At 35.0% G+C, this 13,071-nt stretch overlaps 1 protein-coding gene across 2 annotated transcripts in view; it reads left to right on the plus strand.

The window, feature by feature from the left end:
• Positions 1–13,071, plus strand: part of LOC128017257 (dedicator of cytokinesis protein 11-like) — a 66,401-nt gene that overhangs the window by 33,957 nt on the left and 19,373 nt on the right. The window contains exons 31-42 of one of the 2 annotated variants that reach the window (XM_052602553.1): positions 494–532; positions 2,044–2,225; positions 5,112–5,225; positions 5,805–5,865; positions 5,958–6,046; positions 6,953–7,067; positions 8,198–8,264; positions 10,077–10,124; positions 10,307–10,449; positions 11,313–11,428; positions 11,547–11,684; positions 11,922–12,104. In XM_052602553.1, the coding sequence (XP_052458513.1) occupies positions 494–532; positions 2,044–2,225; positions 5,112–5,225; positions 5,805–5,865; positions 5,958–6,046; positions 6,953–7,067; positions 8,198–8,264; positions 10,077–10,124; positions 10,307–10,449; positions 11,313–11,428; positions 11,547–11,684; positions 11,922–12,104 (1,295 nt within the window). The remainder of the gene's footprint in view (positions 1–493; positions 533–2,043; positions 2,226–5,111; positions 5,226–5,804; positions 5,866–5,957; positions 6,047–6,952; positions 7,068–8,197; positions 8,265–10,076; positions 10,125–10,306; positions 10,450–11,312; positions 11,429–11,546; positions 11,685–11,921; positions 12,105–13,071) is intronic. The other variant, XM_052602554.1, reaches the window with a different exon arrangement.

Here is a 13,071-nt window from a genome sequence, read left to right on the forward strand (position 1 = left end):
TTGTGTGAGGAAGGATTTTCAGTAATACATGACAAAAATCTCATTTTCGTCTTTGAAATTCTCTAGTTTATTGTACAATTTTTCACTCATACTTACTTTATAGACCTATTGCATGCATGCTTATGATAGCTTAGGGTCTTCTGAATCCATTGATACCAAATACATGGTGGTCCATCCTCATTACATATGGTTTATAAGCCGAAATGTAAAAATAGAGAAAACGGACCAAAAAGGGCTTAGTCCCCTAAGGGTTAAATGTGCAACAATGTAGCATTCTGTTCTTTGAAATGTTTGTCATTACATAATGCATAATTAACCATTTAAAATCCATTTCAAAATAAATAAAGAAACAAATGAAAGGAAGTATGTAGTTTTCAGTATTCATTAGTGAGTACTAGTCCGTTTCAAACACAGCCACACACCCTCACAGCTTCACTTCCACCACTGATAATAGCAATCCTGCATGATTGCTTCCTTTTATTTATTATTTCAGATTTAATTTCGTATGCGGTGGAGCGTTTTGGTGTCGTAGGTAGGTGATACCGATCAATGCCGACGCAAACGCACTTCCAGTCACCAGATAATCGTCCTGATAACTCCACTAATTGCCTTGCTCTGCTCCTGCATCATTCATCAATCACTGTCTAACTGCATTTGATACTTCAGGTTGAGGCCTTTGCTTTTTCTGTAACCAAGCGTAACATATTTGCTTTGCTCTGATTAACTTTAATGACTAAATGTGTCATGTGACAGGATTTTTGGAATGCTTTTACACCACAGAAATTAAAAGGGCAGGGTTTTCATGCTACCTGAGATGTTTGTTGCTTTAATGAAGTGTATCCTTTATTTGTCTGTCTTGTACTCTCTGCACTTGCCCTTTTTAACTTATTAATACTACACATGCAGAATGAGTGCAGAAACATCTTGTGTGCACTTGCTGTCTGGTTTTTATTACTATTGTTTTAGGACAATTTGAGGAAATTTGGCTGTTCTGTTTCCAATTCAGAATATAGGGAATATAAAAGATCTTAAAAAAAAAAACAAAAAAAAAAAAAACACGTTTTATCATTTACTCATTACATTTACCGAATTGCTTACTTTCTTGTGTGGAACAAAAAATTAATGTATTTAAGTAGCATTTTTCAATTCAATAAGGATTCACAGTGACTAAATCTCCAAAACTGACGCTGTAGACAAACACTACCACTCAAAAATGTAAGGATTTCCATAGAAGTCTCATGCTTACCAGTGTTGCTTTAATTTGATCGTAGATACAGCAAAAACTGTAATATTTCGTAATGTTTTCTGTCATCTTTGTGAGGAACAGACTTAAAATCTTCTCCTTTTCTGAAGCTAAATCACGAAATCAGTTAATTGAATTCCTTTAGTCCTATTTGAAAACGAACCTGCTCAAAAGACTGGTTGGTTCTCTGACCCACTTGTCACTGTGTTAAGATTCTTTAAACATTCTCCTTTTGTGTTCCACGGAATCAATAACAGCATGCATGTATAAAGCAACTTAAGAGTCAAAATAGACTGAATTTTCAATTGTACGTGAACAGCTACTTGTCATTAGAGGATGAATATTTTCATCAAAACTTTGGTTTTATTGCTAAAGAAGGCTATTTATAATTGCGTGGCCTATTTCCAATAAAAAGAAATGCTTTCACTATAAGCACAGGATTTTTCTGTCACTGGTTTCTGTTTCTGTTGATGTTTGATGTCTGGAATGCAGTGGAGTCTGCTTCCCAAAAGCACTTGAGAGTTTTCAGCCATCAAACCCTAGACACTGTCTTTTCATCTGGATGATTTTCACTATCACAGATCGTGTTACCTGTTACACCTGTATGTTAAGCACCATTTGCATATATGCATCTTTAAAAGTATTGCATCTTGAGGATGCATGAAATAAAGGTGTTGCTACTTAATTTTTAATAAAAGGCCACACGGATTACAATAATACTGCATAATGCTATAAATAATAATGAAAAAAGATATAAAACTAGTGTGGAACATTGCCGACAGTGAAATCATGTGTTTCAGATCAGAGTTTGGAGTACAGCCTGACAGAGGATTATTGCAAAAATCATTTCCTGGTGGGTCTGCTGCTGCGAGAGGTGGCCGATGGACTCCAGGGCTGCCCAGAGATCAGACAACTGGCTGTGGCTGCACTCAAGAACCTCATGATCAAACATGCCATGGACGACAGATACAATGCTTCTAAGGTGTTCAATAATTTCATAAACGTTCGTATTGTTTTAGAAAGGACCGGACAATTCCCGTCCCTGCTGCTGCTGAATAGACAGGTGTCATCAACCTTTGTTCGCAGAAGAGAGATTGCGGTTTTGCATGTGCAACTTTACATAACTGTCATGTTAATAATGTTAATGTTAGTCTCCATAAGTCATAATTAGTATTGTTTACTAATAGCATTCAGGGGTTAAAGTTCTGTGGCACTGTGCTAGATTTCCAGAAAAATAATCCTACATTTAAATTTTTTTTAATCTTGTTGATTGATATCACTTTCGAGTAAACAAGTTCGCCTATCATACGTATGAGAGGAGCAGCTTTCACTCTCAACCAAACTAGCATTACTGGCCAATCAGATTGTTTTGCTCTTATAAACACATGCATAATAGTATCCAATTACAGAGGTGCAGCCCTGATGAATGGAGAAGCACGACAAAAAGCTGATAAAATGAAAAATCATCATTCCAAAAAAAAAACTATCAATCCATGTAATTCAACAACAACCATGCAAATAACAAACGATAATCCATGCAACTCCAGTTGATGAAACTGAAGCGAAACAATAGATATGTGTGAAAATTCTATTACCGTATTTTCCGGACTATAAGTCACACTTTTTTTCATAGTTTGGCTGGTCCTGCGACTTATATTCTAGTGCGACTTATTTATCAAAATTAATTTGAAACGAACCGAAAGAAATTAACCAAGAAAAAATATTAACATCTCCAGCCACGAGAGGGCGCTCTATCTGCCAGAGATGCTGCTCTGTGCTCCTGTAGTCTACACTGAAGACATAGAGCGCCCTCTCGTGGCTGGAGACGGTAATGTTTTCTCTTGGTTCTTGGTTCTAAATAAATGCGACTTATAGTCCAGTGCGACTTATGTTTTTTTTCCTCATCATGACGTATTTTTGGACTGATGCATACTCAGATGCAACTTATAGTCCGAGAAATACGGTTACTTAAAGTTTTTTTGAAACATTTCTTCATTCAGAACATTGTGAAGCATGGCATGAACTCCTTGTTAAACTCCCGGGAAATAATGCTGAAACTCATGTCACGAGTTTCACTTGGGACGTTTGTGTCGAGTGTGAACTTGTATGACAGTTGGCCAGAAGCAATGGTTTAGAAAAGGAGAAAAGAAAACATTGAGTTTGTTCCACAGAAGACACTTCTGGGTGAATACATGATGAGACATTTTTCAATGTTGGATGTGATGTAACTTTAACCCACACATATGACAGATGACAGACATTAAAGACTGCTCAAATCATGCCGCACTTTGAAGAGAGGTGTGCTATTATTTTCTAAGCCAACAAATTTGCTGATTTTGTCTAGCAGCAAAAAAAACAAGCAACCCTTAAAAAAAAAAAAAGGAAAAAAATGGAATTGGAGTTGTATCTAACACATCATGGTATCTCACATAGGCTTCTGAAAATGTAAAATCTTGTTTATTTGGATGTTTTGTGTATTCTAAACCCAAGTCAAGTAATGAAAAACCAGATTAAATTTAGATATTTATCAGGTATATTTTATTAATATATTAATTAATACAAAGCAGCACAAATAAGTGCAGTTAAACTTTTCTGTACAACATGCACAGGGATGCAGGAGTTTATTTGAGATGACCCCAATGCATAAGCAGGTCGCTGTTACTGAAATGTGTGTTATTTGCATTTTACCTTTTATCAAGGAGGGCGGCCGACAACAATGCAAAGAAATCCTTCAGTAATGTCTGTATCTTTGTCACCACTGTAAATAACTGCTGCACATTGTGTTTGCATTCATCTCTCACAGACGTCTGTCTGTTATGCAAATGCCAGATTCAGTGAGTCTAGATCGAAGTTCCAGATCGTTAGCACAGACATAGCTCTCGAGCTCCTGCTGCAATCGCATTTCTTGAGAAGTATCTATGATCTGTTTATGATCTGTTCTCAATTGTTTTTTACATGACTTAGTCACTACTGGTGCCTGAACCTCTGGGATAACCATGGGATAGTTTCCAGAAGACAGTGAACATTAGAAGCTAATATGGTTTGGTTTTTAGCCGATTCTGTATGAAACCTGCTTAACTGTATGAGTACCATCATAAAAATGACAAGAATGACGTTCGTTTTCTAAAAACATATGTGACGGGTCATTCCTGGAATATTTCCCAAAATCTTAGAAGTTTAGTCTTTAGCCTAGTGGTTTTATTTTAATAGTTATTTTTAGTTATAGACCATTTTCTCATGTCCTTCAAGTAAACAGTGTTATTTCTCGTATAATTTAGAAAATATCTTTGAGAAAAAGGTTCATTTTAGTATTATTTATATAACATTATTTTGAATTATCTTTTATTTTTAATATTTATTTATTTGCTTTTGAGATTTTCATTATTATTGAAAATGATATATTTATTTCGGTTTCCATTTAAGTGTATTTATTACTTAAACTTAAATGTATTTATGTTGTCAAGTTAATTAAAATTTCCATTTTTGTTTAAGCTTTGTAAGGTAATTTCTTTTTAAATCTATTAGTTATATTTCATTTTATTCCAGCCTTTTTGAGTAAACAAAGAATATTTGTTATAGTTTTTATAGTGGACAGAAACAACACTGATAGAGGCTTGGGTTATTTTGACTTGGACCATTAATCAATTATCAGCCATTTAGCCAAAACCACACAAATATTTTTGAATTGTGTATTGTAGCAAAAAAAAAAAAAAAAAAAAGTTTATTTCTGCATTATTTAAAATCATGGAATATTTGATTTCATAAACGAAATATACACCGTAAAACAAACAGCTGCCGTCTTTGACTGGTGACCATTTTTTCTGCTACAGTGTTTCATAATCATCTGTTTCCGTTCATCTGATGACAGAACCAGCAAGCCCGCATTTGTCTGCTGTACCTGCCTCTCATTGAGCTACTGTACCAAAACCTGAGCCACATGAACAGCCCGGGGCAACTCTGCAGAAATGACCTCGGCCTCATGGTAAACATCCATTTCTCTCATATCTGGGATCTACAATGACTCGGTCTCCATCCGTTTTGTGAAATCAAGGTTTTATGAAATGCATATTGTTTAATCAATTGAAACACCACTGAAACTTCTTAAAAGTCAGTCCAAAAAGATTAGACAAATCTGAGGCATTTAGAAAATATTAACAGACATTAGATGAGATTTCATTGTTTTCTTAACCGAAATAGACTGTAGAGTTGAAAACAACTCCCATTCAACTTTGAAATGTCTATCTGATTCCTTTGCAATGGATATTTTGCATAATATTATTTTTAGTTGAACGTAATTTGAATCAGTCGAGAGAAAAAGAGTTCACAGATGGTTCACAGTTATTGTGTTTGTGTTAGCCGTTTGCTTTTGACAGCAGTGTGTTTATTTTGGGTGCGTGTGAGTTGTTTCAGTATTTACTGATACAGTTTACTTTTGCACTGTGTTAACTCAAGACATGCGAGTGCTACATCTAAATCCCATGGCCTGCTGTAAATGTTAACCTTGCAAGTTCTTGATCACCAGTCGGATAAGCATTGTTCCTGTTTTCCCATGCTCCTTTAGTACCGGGACGATTTGTCAGTGGACAGCCGCAGAAGCAGCACAATCATTGATAAGGAGCCTAGTGAGTATCAGAGTGTTTTGCCAACAGACGTTAAATGTAACAGACACACAGTATGTGTAAATTTGTCTGTGTTTGTGTTGTGTTTTTCACAGCCGGTGTCATTACCCAGAATGGACATGTTAGGAAAGGGGAGTCCAGAAGCTCCATGTATGGAGATCCTGGCACTTCAGACGTCAATGAGGTGAAACCGAGACAGCCATGATGTCACTATTGGTGGCCAGTGTTGGGGAACGTTAATTTTTAAAGTAACATGTCACAATATTGTTACTCAATATAAAAAAATAACAAATTCTATTACATGGTTACTTTTCTTAGTAATTAGCACAGTCGAATATTTGTTTCTCAGATATATATATATACTCTACCATTCCAAAAATAATATATTTATTAATTGAGGATGCATTAAAGTGACAGTTAAATATTCCGCTTTTTAAAAAAAAGTTGATGTTTTGAACTTTATTCATTAAAGAATCTTCATGAAAATATTAATATATATATATATTAAAATATTTTCAATAGTGATTGAAGTTCTTGAACACCAAATCAGCAAATTAGACTGATTTCTGAAAGATCATGTGACAATGAAAACTGGAATAATGATGCTTAAAATTCAGCTTTGCACCACAGGATTAAAGAAGATTTTAATATATAAAAAAATAGAAAACAGTTTTTTTAATTGTCATAAATTTCACAAAATTACTCTCTCTTTTTTTTTTTTTTTTTTTCTTATTATTATTATAATAAAAAGAATTGCAGCCTTGGTGAGCATTAAAACATCTTGCCGACCCCAAACTGTTGATCAGTAGTTCATAATGTATAAAATTATGTAATTTGCTTACTAGAATGTATATAATATTATTATTATATTTTGAAGTTTTCAATTGTTTGTCAGTTAATCAATTAAATATGCAGTAACATGCATTAACACAATCAAACTCATTGTATTATTATCATATAAATTTAACAAATAATGCAAAAAAAAAAGAAAAGTTTTTGTTACACGTTTCCCCAACACTGCAGGTTACCTTATTTAGCATCACACAAATCATGCATCATTATTAATTTTTTCCCGTGCACTTCTGCTCAGTTACACAGGCGCAGTTCCACTATGAGCAATGTACCCACCACTGGCCGTTTGGGGCAGTATGAGATCAGAGGGCTGCTTCTGTGTTTCCTACATATTGTAAGAACTTTGTCAGATGGTAAGCACGCTTTAGTCTTTTGTTATCATCATAAAACACCATTAGAATTATAGTCACGATTGTAGCGTTACTTTCAGATCAGCTTTAATCGTATATCCACATGCTCTCTTCTCCAGCTTCACTATCATTCGTCCTTTTGCTAGCAACCACCAAGAATTTTCTTTGCAACCAGCCAAGCAACCAACTAATGCCCTAGAAACCACCCAGAATGACTTGGCAAGCAGCCACACACCCTAACAGCCCCAAAACGATGCCCTAGTCTCCAGTCAGACACCACTGACAAGAACCACATAATCAACCCCCCAAAGCATTGTGACATAGAAGCACTATACACATTTTCGCATAGTGCTGTATACAATACATTTTGTTTCAAATGCACATAAAAAGCATATTTTGACTAATTCTTAATTTTACCAGATCTGCTTGGATGAGAAAAATAAAATAAAATCTGTATACTGCACATGCAGAACAGGGCAGATTGTGAGCTGGGGCTGGCAGCTGTTGTTAAACTTTAAATGACAGGCGTTTCAATTCTGTGGAAATCTGTTGAGCGTTTGTTGGAGTTCTATGGGTGAACCGTTTATGCAATCTGAACTCTGAAGACAGGTATAAGCCCCGCTCATGTTTTTTTTTTTCCCAGCCCCACACAGTTTGGATGACTCCCACGCCGGCTTACTGGCTCATTTGCAGAGTGATGCTTGATCTTGATTGGATGTCAGATGTGTGAGACACCTGAAATATGAATCAGGATTGAGAAACTCTGAATTTCAATGCTCAAAGAATACCTGGAATTATGCTTCACATTCAGAAATTCCCACTGAATGTATGCCTCTTTTTTTTTCCTTTGCTGTAAAATAGCACTCACGAAGACTACAAACGTTATTATTGCTCTCTTTTCAGGTTCTCATTAGAGACATTTGTACAGCAAAAGAATAATCATTTAAAACAACTGAAATCCATCCCGGTAATCTATGAAATCGTTTGTTAATGGGTTATTGGTCATCAGTCAAAGAGCGTGGGAATCGGTTATCTGCGTGTCCTGAAATACTTGAGAATGTCACTGTGAAGAGGAAGAGTTGAGCTATATTGCATTAATGCTTTTGTTTCTGTTACTCAATGTGTTCATGTAGACACTCTGATGGGCTACTGGTCTAAAGTGAATCCACAAGACATCATGAACTTCCTCAGTCTGCTTGAGTGAGTGACATATTAAATTTCTCATGAGGTGTTATACTTGTTTGACAAGTGCTGACCTAATTATTCGTGTGTATCTAAATCTTGTGTAACTACACAATGGGACAGTTAAAAGATTTTTTTTTGTTTTTGAAACAAGTCTCTTATGCTCACCAAGGCTGCATTTATTTGATCAAATATACAGTAAAGACAGGAATAGTGTGCAATATTAGTACAATTGAAGATTCTTGTTTTCTGTTTTAATATTAAAAAATATATATATATAATTTATTGCTGTTAGGGTTGGGCGATATGACCAAAATCTTATTTCACAGAATGAGAAATTTTATTTCACAACAATGATATATATCTTGATATAGTTATTAAAAATAAGAAAAAGAATGCAAACACATAACATAACAAATAAACTTTTAATTTATTCAGCTACAGTAGGCTAGGTTTATTTAACATGTAAGAAATATTACAGAAATTTAATAAAGTATATAAAAAAAACACTGCACAGTCTTCACTGTATCAATCAAACCTGAACTGAATCTTATTAAAGATCCAAAAGTGATTGAGTCAAGTGCAGTGAGCGATTAACATTAATAATGACAGACAGAAGCAGGTAAATTAGACTGCTGTCCCTTTAAGACCAACAGCACGGATCCTTTTTACTGATACACATCTGTTTTCACCCAACTGTTTACATTTATTTGACACATAACCGACGGTGTTTTGACATAACTGTGTGCGTATTTGACCATTCAAACACAATAAAAAACACAAAGAGATCAGTTTTCGTGATCATATGCTGTCTGAAAGAGGGGCTTCCAGTGCGCGCATTTCGGCTGTGTGTCAGTCAGCGCGAGCAGAGTATTTTTTTCACTGCTTGTTGTTCTAAATAACTTTATTAAACATCATGCACGTCCCAAATTAAGCGGTACAGTGTTACACAGATATATTTGCATACACAAAATCGCCAGAATCTCTAATGATAGACACTTTATTCCACGGTAACGATATATACCATCATACTGCCCAGCCCTAATTGCTGCGATGCAAAACTGCATTTTCAGCAGTCATTTCCCAGTCTTCAGTTTCACATGATCCTTTAGAAATCATTCTAATATGCTGAATACGCATTTCTTCTTATCAATTTAGAAAAAAAATTAGCTGCTTGACATCCTTTTTTTTTCTCCAGGTTTTAAATTTTCAAAGAAGAGTTGGTAACACTTTAGTATAGGGACCAATTCTCACTTTCAACTGGTTGCTTATTAGCATGCATATTACTAGCATATAGACTGTTTATTAGTACTCATAAAGCACATATCCTGCATGACTATCCTCTACATACCTAAACCTAACGACTACCTTTCTAACTATTTATAAGCACTAATAAGGAGTTTATTGAGACAAAAGTCATAGTTAATAGTTAATTAATAGCAAGAATTGGACCTTAAAATAAAGTTTGACCAAACAGTTTAAAGTTGAAAAGAACAGCATTTATTTCATATATATATATATGTAGTCTTTGCTTTCACTTCAAAACTATTTAATGAATATTTGCTCAAAAGTATTCATTTAAAAAAATGTTGTTGCTGAGAACGCAGTATGCAGCTGTGTTGCTTTTATGAATTGCTTTCTGACAACATGTGAAATCCAGCTTGTGTAGCTGGAAGCAGCTGCATACTTGTGGAAAGTATCTGGAATTTTGGCCCTGAAAATTGGTTGAAAATATAAAATAATGTTCATCAGTGACTCCCATGACCCTCTGTTTAAATGATATTTATGGCTTTATATTGCATGCTAATCTTCATTCTTCTCTGTCTGTAGGATCTGCATAGTCCAGTTCCGTTATGTGGGCAAGCGAAACATCAGCCGGTACGCCTGATAGCGACTCATTCGAGAATTAACCACATTCAGATCACTCATATTTACATGAACCTCAGCTATCATGCTATCGTATTATCAAAGCCAGATTTTTACATTTCATTACCCCCCAGTGCTTTCAAATAAGGAGTGATATTAAGTTTAGCATTGCTTTGTTTGTGTGTGTTGTTTAGAAGCCTGGAGCCCTGGGTGTCAAAGCTCTTCTCATCTGACAGGAAGTCTCAGACCATGCCAGTGCTGCGAGGTCGAGGAAGCCTAATGCAAGCAAAGCTGCAGCAGTTCAGCACTATGGACACCTCATTAACCCTGAACATGGGTAATCCGTGGATATATGTTATGCTATTCCCTTTCATACTGGGAAGATTTGCATTATGCTACATGATTTTCATGGCTTTTCTGATTCTATAATGATATATTATGCTATCCTACAAAACATAATGCACTGTAACATACTGAGATGCAATGGACAAAATGAAACTGAAAAATGTTAACCTAATTCAATATATATAATAATAAAAACTTAATTTACCTTGAAACCTTACTCTAAATTCCATTGTCACAAGTCTCACTTTTTGTAACAGCAGTTTGGGATGTGTAAGATTTTTATCATGTTTTTGAAATAAGTCTTAAGGTCACCAAGGCTGCATTATTTGATCAAAAATATAATATTGTGAAATATTATTATTACAATTTAAAATAACGGTTTTCTGTTTTGATATATAGTTTAAAATGTGTTTTATTCCAGTGATGGCAACTTTTTCAGCGGCAATTACTTCAGTCATCATCACATGAACCTTCACAAATTATTCTAATATGTAGATTTGCTGCTCAAGAATTTTTATTTATTTAAACTATTATCATCGTCATCATCATCAATAATATTGAAAACAGTTCTGTTTTTGCTTTTGTGGAATTTATATTTTTATCTTAATTCTTTTAATTTTTTTTAAACCTTAGAATAAAAATATTTAGTAAATGTCAGTTTTGATCAATTTAATGCATCCTTGAGGAATAATGTTATTATTATTATTAGTTTTTAATCGATAAATAAATTACACACTATAACTATAATCTTTAATTTCTCTTGTCTTAGGCCATCATTTTTTTTTCTAAAATATAATCTTATGACTCACTTTGCATTGTGATTTTAGCTTGTATTTGTGTAATCTTGTATTTCAGCTGGAGGTCCTACAGAAGCCGAGACAAACCATCAGTCTTTGCTTGAGGGGAATATGTCGACGGAGGTCTGCCTCACTGTGCTGGATGTCCTCTCACTCTTCACTCAGAGCTTCAAGGTAATCACCGAAACTCAGTTATTCTTACCCTAGTGTTCATGATGAAGCAAAGCCTTTACTGTTGATAGGATACATTGATTCTTTCATAAACTGATGTGTTATTCATGGATCCTGACAGAATCAACTGCTGGACAGTGATGGTCACAATCCTCTGATGACGAAGGTCTTCAACACGTACCTCACTTTATTAAAAGTTGGACCATCAGAAACGGCAATCAAACACATCTTTGCCTCTCTGCGAGCCTTTATCATCAAGGTGAGATCAATGCATTTCATATACAAAGCAACAGGTCTCTCAAAAAATGATAATTTACTCAACCTTCCCCACCTGAATGCTAATGCAAAAGGTGCATTTTTAGCATACAGCTTTAGAACAAATGAATGAGAATTGTTTTCATTCTTTAAAGAATGACCACAATCTTTAGTTTTCAAGATGTTCCTGAGTTTCCTACTTGAACATTAACGTGTTTGTGTTTCGATCTATATATTTTAGTTCCAGGTTCCCCTTTTTAAAGGCCGTATAACTCTGTGTGGTTCGCTGTGTTATGAAGTCTTGAAGTGCTGTATGTCTAAACTGAGCGTCCTACGAGGGGAAGCGTCTGCCCTTCTTTACTTGCTCATGAGGAACAATTTTGAGTACACCAAGAGGAAAAGCTTCCTGCGCATGCACTTACAGGTATATAATAACAATCTCACACAGACGTCTCTGTTTGATCAGCCACCTAATTCATCTAAGAAAACTCTTATTTCACCTTACTGAGCTTGTACGTGTTTTTTGTTGTTGATTTTTGTTGACTCTGTCTTTTCCAACTGTCACACACAAGTTATGAGTCCCAACTGTGTTTTACTTGGAAAACAGTTTGTGCTTGCCAAATATAACCTTTCTGTTTTTTCATTTTCATTTGGGACATTACAAATCCTATCTTACTGTATGTCAGCACATGTATCGGCCCATTGTTTGACAGGTTCCTTGTCAACTGTTTTGCAACACTTTGCAGTAAAAGATCATTTGGAGTTGTTACATGGAACAGTAAACTAATGCTTAAAAATGAGGGCGAGGCTGCATGTTTGAAGACTACGAGGGTTTGATTAATGAGCTCGCACCTCTGAGCCCATAAAGAAGTGTTTTAATGGCTTTTAAAAACACATTACAGTTTTCGCTGCCAAAACCTTACCAGCATTGTATAAGTGGAAATTATTCGCTTGATAAAATATTTTTTAGCAGTTAAAGAATGAGAAATCTACTATCTCTGTTTGTTTATTTTTTTAAGGAACATAAATTTAAAATGCAATTATAGTCATATTAACATTTTAAGGCAACATATATCAAAAGTCATTTTGTGATTAGGCACTGAATGGAGCACAAATTAAAAAGGCTTTCAGCAAATAGGATCTCTACCCGTTTGGGAACCTTTGGTTCATGACAAACGCAGAACTGCAGCTGTCAGTGGTCATCATTTATCACTACAGACCTTAGTACAATTGGTAGCACCATATTTCATTTGTGATAAGAATGCAAACAAAGCTGTTTGCTGTAATGGTGATTCTGGTGCTATGTCTTGTCCATTAAACTAATTTCACTGTGCATTACTATAAACAAGTTTGTTTTTGCAGATTTGAGAGGATTGTAATTGACAGCAGGC

This window comes from Carassius gibelio, chromosome A7 (genome assembly GCF_023724105.1).
Source record: "Carassius gibelio isolate Cgi1373 ecotype wild population from Czech Republic chromosome A7, carGib1.2-hapl.c, whole genome shotgun sequence".
NCBI classification, from domain to species: domain Eukaryota; kingdom Metazoa; phylum Chordata; class Actinopteri; order Cypriniformes; family Cyprinidae; genus Carassius; species Carassius gibelio.